Source organism: Cygnus atratus, chromosome 3, assembly GCF_013377495.2.
Source record: "Cygnus atratus isolate AKBS03 ecotype Queensland, Australia chromosome 3, CAtr_DNAZoo_HiC_assembly, whole genome shotgun sequence".
Classification (NCBI taxonomy): domain Eukaryota; kingdom Metazoa; phylum Chordata; class Aves; order Anseriformes; family Anatidae; genus Cygnus; species Cygnus atratus.
In genome coordinates, this window is record NC_066364.1 from 28331449 (window position 1) to 28351439 (window position 19991).

At 38.3% G+C, this 19991-nt stretch overlaps 1 protein-coding gene across 1 annotated transcript in view; it reads right to left on the bottom strand.

Annotated features, from left to right (window-relative positions):
* Nucleotides 1–19991, bottom strand: part of EYS (eyes shut homolog) — a 728533-nt gene that overhangs the window by 145821 nt on the left and 562721 nt on the right. The window contains exons 27-28 of the mRNA XM_035543068.2: nucleotides 11045–11209; nucleotides 1008–1161 (exon numbers count right to left, since the gene is read on the bottom strand). Coding sequence (XP_035398961.2) covers nucleotides 1008–1161; nucleotides 11045–11209 — 319 coding nt within the window. The remainder of the gene's footprint in view (nucleotides 1–1007; nucleotides 1162–11044; nucleotides 11210–19991) is intronic.

The window sequence follows — 19991 nt, forward strand, 5'->3', positions numbered from 1 at the left end:
AATGAGGTCACTCCTCAATTTACTTTTTTTCCAGGTTTAACAAGCCCAGTGTCCTCAGCTGTCCTGACAGGACATGCCTTCCAGCCCTTTAAACAGCTTTGTTGCCTTCATCCGGACACATTCAATTATCTGAAAGTCCTTTCTAAATTGTGGAGCCCAGAACTGCACACAATATTATTCAAGGTGAGGACACACCAATACTAAATACAGTGGGAGAATCACCCCTTTTGATGGGCTGGCTATGCTGTGCTTAATGCACCCCAAAATGCAGTTTGCTTTCTTGGCTGCCAGTGCACACTGCTGGCTCGTGTCAAGTCTGCTGTTGACCAGTACTCACAAATCCCTTTCTGCTGAGCTGCTCTGCAGCCCCTCATCTCCCAGACTGTACTCGTGTCTGGCATTACTCCATCCAAATGCAGAGTCTGGCATTTGATCTAGTAAAATTTCATGCCACTGCTGATGGCCCACTCTTCTAATCTATCTAGATCCCTCTGCAAATCCTCTTGTTCCTCATAGGAGTCCACGGCATCTCTCAGCTTAGTATCGTCAGCAAATTTACTAAGCATGGATTCAACTCTTGCACCCAGAACATTGACAAAAAATATTGAACAGAATTGGCCCCGAGATTGAGCTTTGGGCAATACCACTATTGACTGGCTGCCAGACACTCCTATGTGGGTTATCTTATCATAGAACGATATCAAATTAATGGGATAGGACTTTACGTTTGTGAACCCATGTTAGCTCATACATTATGAGCTCCTATTTTTAACATCCAACAATATGTTTTTCTTAAAAAGACTGAACTAATCTATGTGAAAAAAAAGGAATCTTAAATCAAGAACACTACCTTATGAAAAAGATTTCCAAACATGAACACAATTTCGCATTCCAGTATTTTTTTTTCTTACTGTCAAAAAAAAAAAAAAAGAAAAAGCAAAATTCCTCTGTTTTGGTCGACATATATGACTAAATCTCTTTAGTGTAGCACAGTATTAAGTTCTTACCTTATTGTGATAGGGATGAGTATACCCTTGCTAATGGATTGATTGAGAGATACAGTCAGAATGTTCTGAGAGTTTCCACAGCTGAATCGAACTGCTGGTCTCCCTTCCACAAGATACAAGTGAAGAAATTGCTCCCCAGAATTCTTTTCACTAGCTTTGAAAACAAAAATAGAGACAGTCACGTTTCAGTCAGTGAAAGCACAGGACCTTTTGAAAAGGTTCAATGCTACTGGGAAGTTACCACTAGTCTTAATGCCTGTGTCTTCCATTCATAGAATTAAAGAATCATAGAATCATCTAGGTTGGAAAAGGAAGGCCTTCAAGATCACCAAGTCCAACCATCAACCTTTAGTGACACATCCACAAGTCTCTTGAATGCCTCAAGGAATGTGGAATCCATCACTTCCCTGGGCAGCCTGTTCCAGTGCTTGATCACCCTCTCCATAAAGAAACTATTCCTAACGTCCCATCTAAACCTCCCCTGCTGCAACTTAAAACCATTTCCTTGCATACTATCACTTGTCACCTGAGAAAAGAGATTGACACCCTCCTTGGTGCAAGCCCCATTCAGCTAGTTTTAGTCAGCAATGAGGTCCCCCCTTAATCACCTCTTCTCTAGACTGGACAACCCCAGTTCCATCAGCCATTACTCATAACTCTTGTTTTCTGCTTCCTTCACCAGCTTCATTGTTTTTCTCTACACACACTCAAGCAACTCAACATTCCTTCTTCTAGTGAGGGGCCCAAAACCAAACAAAATATTCAAGATGCAGTCTCACGAGTACCGCATACAAGGGGGCAATCCCTTCCCCAGTCCTGCTGGCCACACCATTTCTGACAAAGGCCAGGACGCCACTGGCCTTCTTGCCCACCTGGGCACACTGATGGCTCATGCTCAGCCAGCTGCCAACCAGCACCCCCCAGGTCCTTGCCTGATGGGCAACTTTCCAGCCACTCTTCCCCAAGCCTGTAACGCTGCATGGGGTTGTAACAACCCAAGTGCAGGACCTGGCACTTAGCCTCGTTGGGTATCCTGTGACTGGACTCAGCCCATCAATCCAGCCTCTCCAGATCCCTCTGCAAAGCCTTCCTACACTCAAGCAGACCTAGAGCCCTGCCTAACTTGTTGTCTGCAAACTTATGGAGGGTGCACTCGATTCCCTCAACCAGATCACAGACAAAAATGTTAAATAAACATGGCTCCAGTACCAAGCCCTGGGGAACACCACTGGTGACCGGCTGCCAACAGGACTGAACTTCATTCACTGTGGCTCCTTGAGCCCGGCCATCCAGCCTGTTCTTCCTCCATTGAACTGTACACCTGTCCAAGCCATCAGCAGGCACTTTCTCCAGCATCAAACACTTTATTAAAATTCAAGTAAACAAAATCCACAGCCTTTCTCTCATATACTAAATGGATTGTCTTGTCATAGAAGGAGATCAATTCATTTACCGGACTCTGCTTCAGTGACTGTGAGAATATGATTAAACTTTGTGTCAACAGGTCATAACAAATCAAAGAAAATAAAAATATCAAGACAAAATTTACTTACATATCACTATAATTACATAAGCCCTACAGAGATCTTTAATGGAAGGTGAGCTTTTCTGTTTATCCAGCAGTATCATTAAAGTGACAAGGACAATGGTAAAATCAAATTAAAAAATATTAGAATATTATGATTTACAATTTCATTCAGTTTTTCAATCATAATAGAGAAAATAAAAATTGTAAGAGAACATCTCTTCTTTCCTATAACCTCTGTAAAGACAATGGATAATTCAACTTTGCCAATTATTGACACATTTCAAACTTGATGAGATAAATAATGATCTACAAAACATCAGATATACCATGCTACTTGCAGAGTAGAACTACGAATAAAAAGATATTTATGAAAAAAAAAATTCAGTCTTTGTTCTCTTCCAGTAAACAGCAACTTTAAAACATCACTGGAAAATATTTTTTTAGATGATGGATAGCATATGCTTGATCTACTAAAACCAAAACAAAACAAAACAACCTTGACACCTACAAATGCATTTTTTCATGTTTTTATATGTATGTTTTTATTTGTATTTTTCATGTATGTTTTTCTATGTTTTATGTATTTTTTTTTAATATTTTGTCCTTTGAATTTAACTGTATTTACTTCTCATACTAAGTAAGACATGATTCCTGTTTAGGATTTTTATTCCCCTTTAAGACAAACTGTTAAGTGTTCATGTTTTGTTGTTGTTGTTGTTTTTTTCCCCACTGTATTTTACTATATTTAACTGAAGTAAAAATGACTTAATAGCTACGTCATAGAGTTGAATTTATTGTTTATTTGTTCAGCAATATTTGAGCATAAGATTACGATTTTCTTTCAGAATCATTAGGTTGTTTTGACGTAACTCAAACACATCACTTTCAGAGCAGAGATAATATGTTATGACTAAGCTATAACTTGAAGACTATGATTAATTTCCATTTAGTTATTTTTATAATGATCAGGGTCATATTTTGCTCTTAGTTTATCTATAGTAATTAAAGAAAAAGAAGTCTGTGCACTATGCATTTTCTCAAACTATATATACTCTCTGTTACATTCTGCAAACCTGGATGAAAAAAAAAAAAAAGATTTTTTTTCTTACAAAGACTCAAAATCAAGGACTTGATTCTCTCAAAATCTCTGAACTTCACAACTGATAATATGCAAACCTGGCGGCTGACTACTGGGAAAAGGGGTGTGAGAGAAACTATGCAAAGCAATGAGGCAACCTGCTGGTAGGGAACTGGGGAGGAACAAGGGAGGCAGATAGAAAAGGGTATGAAGGGAGAGGGTCATGTGTAAACTGGGGCCAGTCAGCATGCTTATCTAACTGAGCCCTACACCTGATCACTATAGTCTGTCCTCCTATCTTTCCATTAAATCCTTTCTTAACTATCCTTATGTGCACGCTTACTCTCTACCCCACATATGTGAGTGCTGCAAGGACTAAATGCCAGCTACTGGGGGGCCGCCATGACTGGGTTTGGTGCTGGCTATAAGAGTCAGAGCAGGGGTGTAGGCACCCCCAGGCCTGTGGGCGCAGCCTGTGTAGCCATCTGTGTTATGCTCTGTGTGCATCTGTGTGCGGGCACATGTTTTTGTGTCTCTAGGATACAAGTTTAACTTCACTACTGGTTTAACCTGCAAACAGGAAAGCAACAGCCATGTCCTTTGGCTTGGGATGGAGACCCAGGGGTGGGTTCCAGAGGCTGGGCAGGAGGAGCTCTGGAGATGCCGGACATGGCCACAGCTTATAACATCCCTTAACATTTTTATGCAGAAAGTTATAAAGAAAGTCTGTGTGTGGGACAGCTCCTTGCTGGAAAACCTACTAATTTGTAAAGAGAAAACTATAACTTTATTTTGGAGGACATAACAGAAAGAAATAGGTAATATTTTTTAGCAAAGAGAAGCAACAAATGTTTGCAATTACCTGATCATTTGCACTTGTTTAGTTTAAAGCAGAAACAATTCACAACAAAAACCCTATCCTTTAGAGCAGCTTTCTAGCCAGCACAGGATTTATTCATTCTGTTAAAAATCCTGATAACCTACTAAAAGTAGACATTAGGCTTAGGCTTTTTTGTATTCTAAATATGTAATTAACTCTGAAAGAGTTCAACTGGATTTTATGCCTTTGGCTTTTATGATTTCCTTCTACCCTGTTACCTTTCAAAATGTTTTGCACTATCACTGTTAAAAAGGTCACTGATTTTTAACTTTGGCATAACTGATATATACATATCCTGCATCATTTTCCTTATCTTCTCCTCCCTTCGCACACATGCTGTTCCAGGCATTTCCCATTCTCAACAACAAACACATCTGTAAGTTATGTTGAATTCAGGCAGAAAGAAGTGGGAGAGGGTTTTGACTGTATATATTGACAACATGGCTTAAAAGAAAAAAAGTTACAGATAAATAGGCTTTCTTCTCTCAGTGACACCATGTGACCACTTACATTACCCACTACTGAAAACTTGGAAGAAGTTTTTTGTTATTACTAGTAAAGTAAAAAATCTGGGACAGCTACCCCAGAGGTAGCATCACTCCTTGAAACCCTGGTGAGTGTTACTGCTTGAGCTTTAGTCTAGGGAGCACTGATGGGCCATGCTTATGGGTAACTAATAACATTCTTCACATGGTCTGCTAGGTAGTATAAGAACCTTGGAAAAAACAGTCCTTTAAATCTTTCTACAGTGAACATGAGGAGGCAGAGTGTCCCTCTGAAGAATTTTGTTCTGGCAATGTAAAAGAACATACATATTCTTGCATTCTTGCAGCATACAAGGTGGGAAGACTTCACAGGAAAAGCCCGAGTCTTCAGGAAGAAAAAAGAGTTCCAGGACCCATTTTCAGGAAACCAATTGTGGATTCAGGAAATCAGGAACCAACTAAGTAAAAAAATCTTTTGCGTAGTAGGGTTTACTCATCTTGATGTTAGTAAAAATTACGTGAGAGGATTGGGTCAAAGAAACCAGATCTCAGCAAACATTGTTTCACAGGAAACTGCAAACTGTAAGGCTGTTTTCATACGTCACTACAGTGGCAAGTCAGTGGCCACTGGTCTCAAATGGTTGCCTATTTACAGAAGAAATTTAAAATCCCAATAAGCTATGGGAGGAGGCTTTATTAGGTGAAAGTATATTTTGACATGGAGGAGGGATGCCATGAAATACTCTGCTTGAGAATGCCAGGCTGAAGTAACAGATAATTAGACCATGACTGAGCTGCCTGCAAGGCCCATCTTTACTTTTAGGAGGATAAGTAGAATATGGGTAGATCTGGAGAAATCAGCTTTTGAGAGCACAGGAACATAATTTATGAGCACAACTTATGAAAACGGAGCTGGTGTTCTTAAGGAATGCTATAACCATGGGCTGTGATATCTCAAATCCAACTGTCGGAAGTTACAGAATACCATATATACTAGAAAACAAACAATATGCCTTTGAAGGGATTGAGAAAAGCATTATGCTGACTCTGTTAGAAGTGAAAATGATGAAATAAAACTTTATAACTGTATCAGGCTTATTTTATGACCATTTGCTTTTTATTTCCCTTTATGGTTAAATATCACAATTTGCTTTGACTTGATGAAATTAAATCATGCAAACGAAATCAATGAGGAATGTAGTAAGAAGTTGCAAGAATGTATAGTGTATCCAACAAAGAAATATTTCTCAAATGATGGTTAATCTTTATTGGCACAAATGTAATAATTCTGTGTATTTTCAAACTTGCTGTCCTGACGCATTTAAAGAGAAATTTCCTCCCACCTTGCCAATGACAGAAAGGTAAGGTAACTGCAAAGAGTCCTACAATATTTTTAGTTCATTTATATGTCATTAAACACACGCTTTATTATTTAAAAAAAAATAATTAAGGAAATCATCATTATTAAAAAAGTTAGTACAGTATTTAAATGGTTACTAATTACCTGATGGAGAAATAGATCTAAACTTATCACCAACTGGTAAAATCAGGTGTGTCTGTAAAATGAATGATCTAAAAGTGGACTAATTAAAAAAAAAAAAAAGTAATTATTTTCTAGTACAATACACATGAAACAAAAAGATCACTGTGATTTTCTTCCTGTTTTTATAAATGCTTTTGTCAAAGAGGATTTTTGCCTAATGAATGTGTGAAATGTCATAATTATGGAGCTACTGCTAACATCAGTATATTAACAATACGGAAATGTCAGAAATGTTAACCTTTCTTATAATTTTTTTGTTCTTGTATCTAGTGAGTGCACTAGCCAAGAGGACTTTCTGCTGGTAGTTCATTTCTCAGCTATTTGATGGGAGCACAGCTTCAAAAAAGCAGCAGCAGAAGCAGGAGTTGTACTGCTTCTGAAGGAGCACAGCTGACAACAGCAGCTTCTCTTTTGAAGCTGTCAGAAAGGAAGAAGAAAGATGGAGCAAGGAGCAAAGAACAGGGATGAAGGAAGAACAGAGGGAGCATATGAACTCATGAAAGGTATTATGTTTATCTGACAGAACTACAGAAGATCTTGGTGCCTGCACAGAGAAAAAATAGATTACAAAGCTCTGGGTAACCTATACAGGATCAATTTTTCCTGTACAAATACATAGAGTGTTAATACACATGCAAAAAAAAAAAAATTGAGAGATATTTATTTACACATGAATATAATATTGTATTTTACGTTCAAGCAAAACTCAATAAGGATATTGATAAGGACACTCAAATTACCAGAGAAAAATAGAACAAAAAAAGAAAAAGCAAAAACAAGGGAAAGACACTGGTGACAAGGGGAAAGACACCACAGAAAAGAGGAGAAGAACAGTTTAAATGTAAAGCAAAGATATAATTAACATTAAATACAGTGCTGAAGTTCTACAGAATATGTAGGCCTCTCCTGCTTTATGTGTTTGGTTCAACAGCCAGAAGGAGATCCAGATTTTTTTTTAATCTTAGCAAAACCTAACCTTAGAAGAAAGCTTTATGGCCACTGGAAGAGTGGAATCCTGCAGGACAGGTAAAGCTCTGTTTTAGGAATAGCAAAGGGAACAGGAATGCAAGTTACTGCAAGCCAATGGAAAAAAAAAAAAGTAAGAAAACTGTTAGAAATCACGTAAAAATAAGCCCAAGTTCCTGGAGCTGTCCCAACTCTGTCAGAGTGTGACTGAACTCACTGCATCCTGACCCTGCCTCCTTCCCTCTGGGTGCATGAAGGCAGCTGTGACACAGGGCATGGAGGTCTCAGATGTGGGTAAGCGGAAAGCAAGGAAATGCATGGTCCTCCACTCATACTACTTTATCTTTCCAGTTCTAAAGAATGTGAAGTGGCCAAATACTGTTCTAAAAGAATCTTTGTAAACACCTCATAAATACTCTATTAACAAGTTAACAAGGGAAGTATGAACTGATAGCTGAACAGCTATGAGGTTAGACCCATGATGAGTACACTATCTAGAAAATATCTTCTATCTTAAGACTAATAATTCAAGTCAGATAACCAAAATCAGATAAAATGTTTCAACTGTCTGAAATTATAGCCATTTTTATTTTATTTTTTATTGCAAGAATCTGGAAGGTAAAACTGGAATGCAAATTTGCAGATGACACTAAGCTGAGTGGTGCACTTGATATGACAGAAGGAAGGGATGCCATCTAAAGGGACCTGAAAAAGATTGAGAATTGGGTTGACATGAACCTAAAGAGGTTCAACAAGTCAAAGTGCAAGGTGCTGCACCTGGGCAATCCTGGTCATGAGTACACACTGGGTGAAGAACTCATTGAGAGCAGCCCTGCAGAGAAGGACTTGGGGGTTCTGGTGGATGAAAAGCTCGACATGAGCCAGCAGTGTGTGCTTGCAGCCTAGAAAGCCAACTGCATCCTGGGCTGCATCAACAGAGTGGCCAGCAGGTGCAGGGAGGTGATTGTCCCCCCCTGTGAGGCCCCACCTGGAGTGCTGCATCCAGGTCTGGGGCCCCCAGCACAAGAAGGATGTGGGCCTGTTAGAGCGGGTCCAGAGGAGGGCCACAAAGATGATCAAGGGGCTGGAGCACCTCTCCTATGAAGAAAGGCTAAGAGAGCTGGGGATGTTCAGCCTACAGAAGAGAAGGCTCTGGGGTAATCTCACTCCAGCTTTTCAGTACCTAAAGGGGGCTTATAAAATAGATGGAGAGTGATTCTTTGCTCAGTCAGATAATGACAGGACAAGGGGGAATGAACTAAAAGAGGAGAGATTTAGATTAGAGGTTAGGAGAAAATTCTTCATTCAGGGGGTGATGAGGCACTGGCACAGGTTGCCCAGAGAAGCTGTGGATGCCCCATCCCTGGAGGTGTTCAAGACCAGGTTGGATGGGGCCCTGGGCAACCTGATCTACTGGGCGGCATCCCTGCCCATGGTTGGGGGAGGTGTGTGGAACTAGGTGGTCTTTGAGTTTCCTTCCAACCTGAGCCATTCTATGATTCTATGATAAGAGGATGACAAAACATTTTTATAAGCTGATGAAAACCTTTAAAGGCCATTCCATCCACCATTGATATGACATTGTATTTCCATGCAGTCATAAACAAATGTTTTACAGTAACATACATTACTGGAAAAGTTGAAGTATTGAATTTTTATTGAAGTATTGAACATTTATCGAATATAAGATTGAATATATTTTCAAAGAAATATATAATATGCATATTCAATATAACACTGAATGTATATTCAATATACGTATTGAAGCATAGGAACAGTAAATTGAATAAATGCCGGGAAAAAATATACATAGGCTGAATGCAGTTGACATGCTCTGGAACCGTATAAGGAAGGCAAAACTAAGGCTGGCATACAGAAGGAAAAACATCCAGAATAACTATGGTGGGCATGTTCCATGCAAGCCCATCTGACACAGACTCAAAGCTTTTTTTTTTCCTAGGATACCTACAATTCTGTGGTTCACCAAGCCAAGGACATTGAAACATCAAAACTTTTGTTAAAAAATATGATTGCTAAAATAGCAATTTCCATCAAAATCTGTGGGAGGACTTTTTGTGGTAAGGAGGAACTGTGGTAAAACTCCATCACTGCCACTTCCTCAGATTTTCCTTGGAGTCTTGCATTACATTAACAAAAAAAGAGATATAAATTATGAGGTGCACAGTATGTGTTACTTTTCCCTCTGAAAACACAATGAATGTTTTCAATATGATAATATTACACTGGTTAAACAGTTTACTAGCTTAGATTTATGAGACACACCTTGCTGCAACAAAAGTCTCAAAGTTTTATTCTTCTTCCTGATACTACTTGTCTTTTCTTTAAAATAAAAGACTTTTGGCCTAAAGGTACACCTGCCACTTCTGCAGAGTTTGTAGCCATGTATCTTAGGCAGCTGCAGCTATAACGTGTAACAACTTCTGGTATTTTGAAAGTAAGTAAACATATATGTCCAGTTTGGGGCTACAGTGTTTTACATCTAAAGAAAGTGTTATACAGACAATAATAAAAAGCATAATTAAATAATGCCACAAAGCTTTTAACCATGGCTTGTAAATATTTACATAGTGTAGGTGAATTCATGTGTATTACTTCCAGATGAACATACAAACAACAAAAAATAATTTGAAAAATTATATTAAATCAACACGACTTCTTAATGTAGACTAACCCAAAGAAACTGCAGTGAAGAGTGAACACTTCTACTGATTTTGTCTTTGTGGAGAAATATTAAATCTATCAGAAAGACTGTGCAAACACATTTTTCTATCCCTTCCTGTGTTCATGAAGAAATGAGCTCACTTTTCAGGAAGACACCATCTCACTGTCCAGGTTCTCCCTTTGGATAGAAGTTACAAGCTAAAATATATAATGAATTATTAAACTGGAAGGGAAACTTATTTTTCTTGCTGACTTGCAAGAAATACACTGTTTCGTAAATTCATGCTGTATACTGAGGAACGAATTACATAGGCAAGAAGCAACATTGTTATGTAGTATTAACAAGTATACTTCCAAGTCTGCAAGTATACTCTCTGGGGGCCACAAAACAATCCTCTGAAGTGTGAAATCACAGTAAATACTCTGAAATATGGCAAATTTGCAGAACTTATGATACTTCTGCAATCCAAAAAAAAGCATTGGAATCAAAATCACAATTTTAACAAAAAGTGAGACTCAACCCAAATATGGAGAATTTATTTCTCTGCAATAAATTGGTCGAAATTGCTTCAACATTTGTATTCTAGAGTTGTAACACATATTATTGGAGTCAAACGCTTACTGTGCTCTTTCTTGTCAGAAAGCAGCATTTTCAGTTATCAGTTGTGCTTTGCTCAATGAGTCATATATCAAAGAACTTTCCAGAATAACACAAAGAACTACACTTCAAATTATATAACACATCTTGTATTAGAACACCAAAAGGCTCCTGCTGCATTTTAATGATTATTTTTTGCTGCTGATCTACACCAAAGTTATTAAGGACCTGAAGAAGTTAAAACTGATACTTAACGTCAAGTATCATTGGTACTCACTGTAAAGAATAGTGCCACTTAGAGCAGTTGTCTTCACTGTCAAGTACAGAGTCGTCAGATTGCTTGCTTCCTGCCCAGATGCAGTCCTGATCTCAGATACAGATGTTAGAGAAGGAAGTTCCAAATAAGAATTTCCAGTGAAAGATGGAAAAAACAGGGTTGTGTCTGCAACGAATAACAAAAAAGCTTTTTTCAATTTTTTTACAAAAATAAAGTAATAAAATACAATATAATCAGCAAAGCACATTTGAAAATACCCATTCTTTTGAATACCTTTGAACAGTGTAATCAACTCTATTATTTGCAAGGTACGTGCAAAAATGTATTTAATTTCAAACATTTGAGTTAAAAGACTAGAAGAGGAAGATGTTCTAGCATCTGCGTCTTACCAGAAGTGAAAAGACCGTTATAGGAGGGACCACTGTCAGAAGACGGAATAAAGTTCAGAAGCTTGTGTCAAACATTTTCATCTTTATAGACGTCTATGCAGAATTTTTGTCCACTAACATACTTCTGAAGTGTTTTTGATTTATGATTATAGATGAAAATACAGTTTTTCTTTATTTTGAGGATACTTTAACGTTTCTTGTTTGAAATTATGATGAGTGCTCTGTTGGGCAGTACATACATTTTTTCCACTAGACTACTCCTGTCTTCAAAATAAGCAATCACAAGTGAAAACTTTAAATATGAAGGCTTAACATCAGCAACTTTTATTGTATCAATTACCTTTGTTGTTACATTTATTTTTTTTTCCTCTGTAGGTAAATACTGGTAAAAAATACCATCCAAGCTAGAAGAAATAGTTTAAACTGAGGTTAGACTGAGCGTCTTCCTGATAGTCAGGCAATGCTCCTTGAGAACTGTCCAAATTCATCATCACGGATATGAACAAGGAATGAGCAGTCTGAATAAGGTAATATATTGGTAAATAAATTTATAATTTATTTAACTAGAAATATATACTGGATTTGTAATTGATGATTACAGTTAGGCATGATTAGCATGTGGGTATTCTTATTCACTGCTATTGTTTAACCGCAGTAGACCACTAAGCACCACATAGGTGCTCGCTCAATCCCCCCATAGTGGCACATGGGAGAAAATTTGAAAGGTAAAAATGAGAAAACTTGTGGGTTGAAATAAAGACAGTTTAATAAGTAAATAAGTTTAATAAAAAGCTGCATGTGCAAGCAAAGCAAAATAAGGAATTCAGTCACTGCGTCCCATCGGCAGGCAGGTGTTCAGCCACTTCCAGGCTTCAAGCAAGCACAGCTTCAAGCAGGCTTCAAGCAAGCACATAACAGCTACTTGAGAAGAGTAACTCCATCACTGAACATCCCCCCTCCTCCTTCTTTCCCCTCAGCTTTCACTGCTGAACACGCCACATGGTGTGGGACATCCCTTTGGTCCCCTCCCAGCTCCTGGTGCACCCCCAGGCTCCTTGCTGGCAGGGCAGCACAAGGAGCTGAAAAGTCCTCGGCTCTGTGTAAACACTGCTCTGCAACAACAAAAATATTGGTGTGTTATCAACAATATTTCATCAAAAATCCAAAACATAGCATGATATGAGCTACTCCATCCCGGCCAAAACCAGGACATTCATTCTGAATATTAATTTTTTGTTTGTTTCTCAAATGTGCCCACAGTTTGTTCTCTGCCATTTTTTACTGGACTTAAGAAGAAAGAAAAAAATGAAACTTGTCATGGTTAAACAAGCATGAGTTGAAAGGCATTCATATAGAAAAAAAAAAAAGGCAAATAGAAAGCAGGAAGAAAAGCAGAATGAAAGCAAGAAGTAGTTATGTTCCTAAGTGGTGAGTCTGAAAAGATTAGAATTATTGGAGAAACTGAATAAACAATGGGATGAAAAAATTTCCTTGGCGTGTGGGGGACAGGTCCAAGGCATTGCACAGAATAGTAAGTCAGAAGCAGACCTATACTGTTAGGAGAAAGTCATTTGTCTAATTAAGTTTATATTTTCAAGGGAAACAGTATTATATATAGCTAATCCAGCACAGGACCACAAAGATGATGAAGTGACTGAAGCTTTTCTCATATGAAGGGTGGCTGAGAGAGGTGGGACTTCTGAAACTGGAGAAGAGAAGGCTCAGGAAGATCTCATCAATGTGTATAAATTTCTCATGGAAGGGGATGAAGAGGAGGAAGACAGGCTCTTTTCAGTAGTGCTCACTGACAGGACAAGATGTGATGGACAAAATCAAAAAACAGGAAATTCTGTCTGAACACATGGAAACACTTTTACTGTGAGGGTTGTCAAGTGCTGGAACAGGTTGCTCAGAGTGGTTGTCAATTCTCCATCCTTTGAAATATTCAAAACCCAGCTGGATGTGGTTGTGAGAAACCTGCTCTCGGTGACTCTGCTTGAACAGGAGGTTGGACTTGATGATATCAAGAGGCCCCTTACAACCTCAACATTTTGACAATTCTGTGATCTTTCACAGAGAGGTTCTGTGCAGAAAACGTTAATTCTTATTTTTTAAGTGCAGTGCCTTCAGAAACATTAGTGTAGTGTAATACTCACCATATAGTAACATACCATGCAGCTAAAGCTACTAAGTCTTTCGTTAGGCAGCTTTCAAAAATATTTAAATTTGAGATTACCTCTCCACAATTTAGTTTCTATATTTAAATTAATATTTTGTGAAGTACCTTTCAGCTAGCTTTCCCCATCTACTAAAATCTAAAACATATTTTTCATGATGTAAAAATGATTCTGACCATATATATTTTTGAGAGGATCATGAAAGTAATGACTGAAGTTTGAAAAGTTTTAATGGACAATATTTTTCATGTAGTAAAGGAAGGAGATGTTTGAAATAGAGCTGTGTTCTTGTGTCTATTATAATTTGAACTTTTACATCTTCTGATTATTTTAACTATTTATTGTTCAACTTGTATTTACTTTATATTTTCTTTATACGACAATATTCTCCAAAATCTAATGCTGCAGTCTGATGAACACTTCTTTACAACCACCCACCAATGTGCTTCCTCTTCTGCTGTGTCATTATGACTGCATATGCTCATGAAATTAATCAGATTAGGAAATTCATCCAAGTTAAAATAATCTTGAGCAGAAGGGATTTTTTTTTTTAAATCTGGATCACTACCCTGATCTGTTTTACCATGGATCCCCAAGATATTGGTACTGGCACAAGTAAGAGAACATAAAGAGCAGAAATGAAGAGCAAGGAATCAGGGGCTTACTCATTCAGTACTGCTACTGAACATGTTGTTATGGATTATGTCCTACAAGAGTGTGCACACTTCTGGCAACCCCACTTATGAATCACTTAGTGTTGTATTTTTATGCCCTATAAACTCTATCTAAAGCTTGCAACAAGAAAAATACGCTTTTTCTTCCACCATTAATGGTTCCAACAATGTGAAGTTTTAACCTTATGTTTTAAAAAGGCTGTAAAAAGGAAAAGGAGCCAAACATTAATAATATGTGTTTGCAGTGCTATATAAAAACTGATAGTTACTCTTATCAAGAAACCTGAAGGGGAAGGAGAGGAGGGGAGGGAGGACAGGATGTTCTGTCAGTCTTGAAAGTAAGGATGACTGCATCTGTCCTTTAGCTGGAATAGCTCCCTTCAAAAGGCGGACCTTCCACAAAGAGATGCAACTTCCCAGGTAGTCCGGCACCCTGAAACCAGAATTCTCTGCACTACTGAACAGCGAAGACAACTGAGAAAAATGTAATTTCAGCAGCAGTTGACTATAGCTAACAAAGCCATTCAGGACTAGGAGGATGCAGAATGCAACTGTACGTCAGCAAAGAGGTGAGAGGAGAGGAATTAGTCATCTCCTTGGATGAATGCCCTAAGCGGGAGAAAACTAGACAGCTTTCTGACTTTCTTTAAAGTGTGCATACCTCCTCCTGCTTTCATCTTCACACAAACTGAGACTGATTATCTGCAATGTAGATCAGAAGCAGGAATACAAGCTCCACAGGTGGCACAATGAATCAAGGAAGCTACCAAAGGCTTCTTAAGCACAAGGTACCATGGAAAAGTTCCTGCCCAGCACTAGGAATCAAATCTGAAACACTCCATTTCAACAGAGCCAAAGAGGGCATAAGCTGAACAATAATAGGTTAATCATAGACATACTACTGATGCCAGCTATAATGTGCATGCTCTACCACAGCAGGAGAGCATTTTACACTGTTTCCGAGTTACTTTTACATATTTTACACTTACATATTTTACATGTACATATTTTAAGATGACTGCTGGTACTAAGTCATTTTGTGCTTCATTTATTTCACAGGTCAGGCTGAAAGAAGAAAGAGTTTATTCTCTCTACGGTCTCTTCTGGGACCACTACATAGCCATCTGTACATGGCCCCAAGGGACTGTTCCACAGGGGCAGTTGTCTCCAAAGTGGGGTGCACACACCCCAGGGGGTGTGCAAGACAATCCACAGGGGTGCAGGAAAGAAAATATTATAACTTCAGTAGCACTTGTATGCAATTTACTAATAAATAAATTAATATACATATACTGGAAGGGTGTGCTTAAAAATAGTTTGGAGATCACTGCATTAGGGAAAAAATAAGGTCAATACGGACTCAGCAGCCACATACCCCACAGGAAGGAGAGGAGCATAGTGGAGCCACCAGCACAGCAGTTCTGGAGTATGGAGAAAGTCTGAAAAGGAATTGTGTTACGATTCTTTTGACCTACGTTTAAGGGGTTATTATAGCTAAACGGTGACAAATGTGTCACTGTACCAACAGAGGATAGCAATGAAACCAATACATTACAACTTTTCAAAAACCACAAGGTTCTTTAGATTCAGAGTATGTCCATGTTTCAATAAGGAGAATGCCTTAATGAATTTTATTCCCCAAACTTTGTTTTAGGTTATCTAGCTGTCTGAAACCTACACCGATCATACTTAGGTCCCTGTGTGTGTTTGAGTTTCATCTTTAGATACTTAAATCCTTCAATAACCAGGAAGTGACATAATTCAATGTTGAAGAAAATGAATACAGAAATAAAAAAGAGAACTTCGTAAGTAGAAATAAAAATCAAGTACAAGTAACTCAACAGTTTTACAGGTCTCAGTTACACTGGAAGAAATGAAAATCTTCTAGTATTTTAGAGGTAAAAAAAAAAAAAGAGACTGAATAATTCAAGATACAATACCTATAAAAATTCATAACAGACTACAGAGCTGTTTCTGGAATTCCCTGAATAGCACACAGTGCTAAAAATGATGTGTTAACAGTTTAACTGAAGGTTTGAATTTTCTACTGAAATAAATATGTTATCTGGCAGAGGACTGACTATAATTTTCATAACATAGTATAACAAGAAAAAGTTGGGAAAGCTTTAACAAGTTTCTGTTATCATCCTATTTGACTTTGCTTTAATTAGAAAATAAACAGGAGTAAAGGGAAGAATACACAGTTTCCCATTGCTAGTAAATTGGAATCAGTCTGTTTCCACTCATACCTCTGAATTCCATTTGTACTTTTGTGTGTGTGACAAGTTTGGCTTAGTACTGCATTCTATTCAAATAAAAAAAAAAAAGAAAAAAAAAAGACTTTAATCTTGAAGATAGTAAGAGCCAGTCAAGTGCACCAGCCATCATTAAGTAAATTCACATGAGAAATAAGTAACATTTTTAAAGTAAGAATGAGTATTAGTTAGGAAACAAATGAACAAACAAAACCAACAGCCAACAAAACCTTAGGAAGGGAAGTAGTTCATTCATCTCATGGTATGAGGAATATGACCAAACATTTGGCCAAGTCGTCTACAACCAACGGGATAAATAACTGTACAGAAGGTCCTTGGTCATCACTGGTAAGGCAGAAAAATGTGTAATCCTAGGATGAGGTGAACTCATTCCACCTTATAATAAACACCTAGAAAGGCCAGGTGAATGAGGACCTAAAACTACCAGTTGCTCTCCACTTACCCTAAAAGGACTTGAGGGTCAGCAGCTTAGCTGTAGACATGTACACAGGCAATATCTGAAGTTAGATGAACCAGCCATACTCTTGATGACCATGCATCAAAAGCAGATGGCCTGCTGGAGGATATTCTTTAGGCAAAAGCAAGTTACTTAACACAGTAGTTCTGAGCTGAAATGTTAGATATGTGCACTAAACAAGATGTCGGAATGGTTAGGGGCTTAAACTCTGAATTTCTGATTTCTATTTTCCAATCACAGTGGTAAACATCCTACAAGAGAGATTCGAAGCTTACTGATAGATTCTTTGCTTCTTTTACATCACTGAAGGAATATAGAAAAAGCACAGATGATTTGTTTGCCAGGTAGTGCAGCAAACCTTTTCCACATTACCAAAACCAGAGGCATTTGAAGCAAGAAGTCAGGTTAGCAGCAATACCAAGGGGCTGATGAATACATGGCTTACTCTATCCATCTACAGCTCACAGAATAGCTCAGAGAACCAAATATAACTACCTGATAGTAATGCATTCTTTTACCTCATGGTCACGGTGCAAAGAAAATCAAAGTGAAATAAATATGATTCAGATAATTCCTAGGGATAAGTCTGGTACATACAAAAACCTGACTTGGGTATATCATAAAACATCACACACATCTACAGAAAGAAATACAATAATCATTGGCTCAATGACTGTAACTTTAGGAATCTACAAAATAATTGATTAGGCGAGTTCAGCTGTTTCCACACAATAAAATATGAAACAAAATAAATCCCACCCTCACTACTTTCATTCTTTCAGCAAAAGCCTTCTTTTTGTAGAAACTCAACTACATTACAAGGCAAAAAATCCTTATGGAATAAAACACACAAGTTTTTCCTTATCAGGGCAGCCTGGTGCCTTGTTGATAATGTTCTCTGCTGTCAACTGGGGGATCTAAATTCAGATCACTGACTTAATCTCTTGTTTTGCAGATTGCTAGGGGCTTCAAATAGCAAAAAGTATATTTAATCATGAAGACTCAGAGGAAGCACTGAGAAACAATAGGTCAAATAAGCAATCCTTAAGAGCAGGACATCATTCCATTTTCATTGAAAGTGCCATACAGGTGTAGGAATACTAGATAAAAAGAGTTTAAAAAATCTGGGAAAATAAAACAGATGATGGCATTAAAAGTCTTCTGAATTTTCCAAGCAGCCTGGTAACATGCCTCTGAAAAGGTACAGTGAAACACAGAACGAAGTGTGGATGATCAAAAGGATAGTATGACTTCCAGAGTGAGAAACATATCAGGACTATGGAACGTGGATAAAACTTGCAAAGGAAAATGTGAATAAGAAATGACAATTCGGTGGCTTGTAATATAAAAGCTAAGGGCTCTTAATGACACTATCAGATCACAGACTTGAAAAACAAAAGGAAATGATTATTAACTTTTCCCAGAATGAATAGTTACCTTGGGCAATTTATGGCCACAGATGGTATGTGGATCAAAAGTATAAAAAGTAAATGATGAAAAAATGAGAAAAAGAGGGGAAAACAGACCTGTACATATAAACAAATATATTTCCTGCAGCTCAGGAAATCCTCATCTCAGATTGGTGGAAGCTTTTGTTCTTCGGAAAAAGTCACAGCTGCCTTGTTTCTCATATCTCTTCCAATGCGTCTGTGACTCGTTTTGCTCAGAGACAGGATATTGAGGAAGCTGACCTACCAGCTTGATCCATCTGGTAGTTTATAGTGATTTGTTCTGTTTTCCACTTTGCTACTAAGATACATGACAGGAGACAAATTTATGCATGGTATTTAATATAAAGGAAATTAATAATTCCATAGTTATCTGAAACACAGTGATTGCTATTATCTAGTGCCTAGAGATCAAGTTAACCTCCTCTTTATGCAGCTGCGTTGTAATAAGTACCACCTGTGTAGATGAAACCAACATAAAGATTGATTTGGTTTTATTTCAGAAGAAAAATGAGACACTCACAGAATCATAGAATCTCCTGTGTTGTAAAGGACCCACAAGGATCATTGAGTCCAACTCCTGGCTCCACACAGGAATACCCCAAAATCAGATCCTCTGTCTGAGAGCATTGTCCAAACACTTCTTGAACTCTGATAGGCTCGGTGCCATGACCCAGTGGTCATGACCCTGGGCAGCCTGTCCCAGTGCTCGAGCACCCTCTGGGTGCAGAACCTTTCCCTAACACCCAGCCTGACCCTCCCCTGTCCCAGCTCCATGCCGTTCCCTCGGGTCCTGTCGCTGTCCCCAGAGAGCAGAGCTCAGCGCCTGCCCCTCTGCTCCCCTCGTGAGGGAGCTGCAGGCCGCCATGAGGCCTCCCCTCAGCCTGCTCTGCTCTGGGCTGAACAAACCAAGGGACCTCAGCCACTCCTCATACGTCTTCCCCTCTAGACCTTTCACCATCTTTGTTGCCCTCCTTTGGACACTCTAATAGTTCTATATCCTTATTGGATCAGCCAACTTTATTTGAGGCACCCAAAATTGGGGAATGATATGTTGATAGTTTTAGCATTCCTTAAATACTGAGCAGTTCAAGAGTTAGCTGCATGTCTGACAAAAGGAAATCATAATAAAGCAGTTCTATGCTCCTATGCTTTGGGAAACAAGGAGCCACAAGAAGAAGAAACTACCTTCAGATTTCTGTTTTGTGGATTTCATTTTTCTTCTTCAGACCTCATGTTTTAGAAGAGAAGAATCACTTCTCTTTTTTTCCCTATATCCTTGCTATAAATCAGCAGTTATAACTGCATCGGTTTTCAGATGAGAAGTCAGTATTTTCAGACAACTCTTGTTCATCTGTAGCAGGAAGAAAATTACCTTCCTCACTTGTTCTTCTCTCACTGAAGTTTATTCATTTAGAGGCCACGAAGCATGCTCAACTGTCCAGCTGAAAGATGCAGCGTAATTCTTAAATTCAGTTATGGTTATTTATGGATATTATATAGATATGTAAAGTAAGGCCAGATGT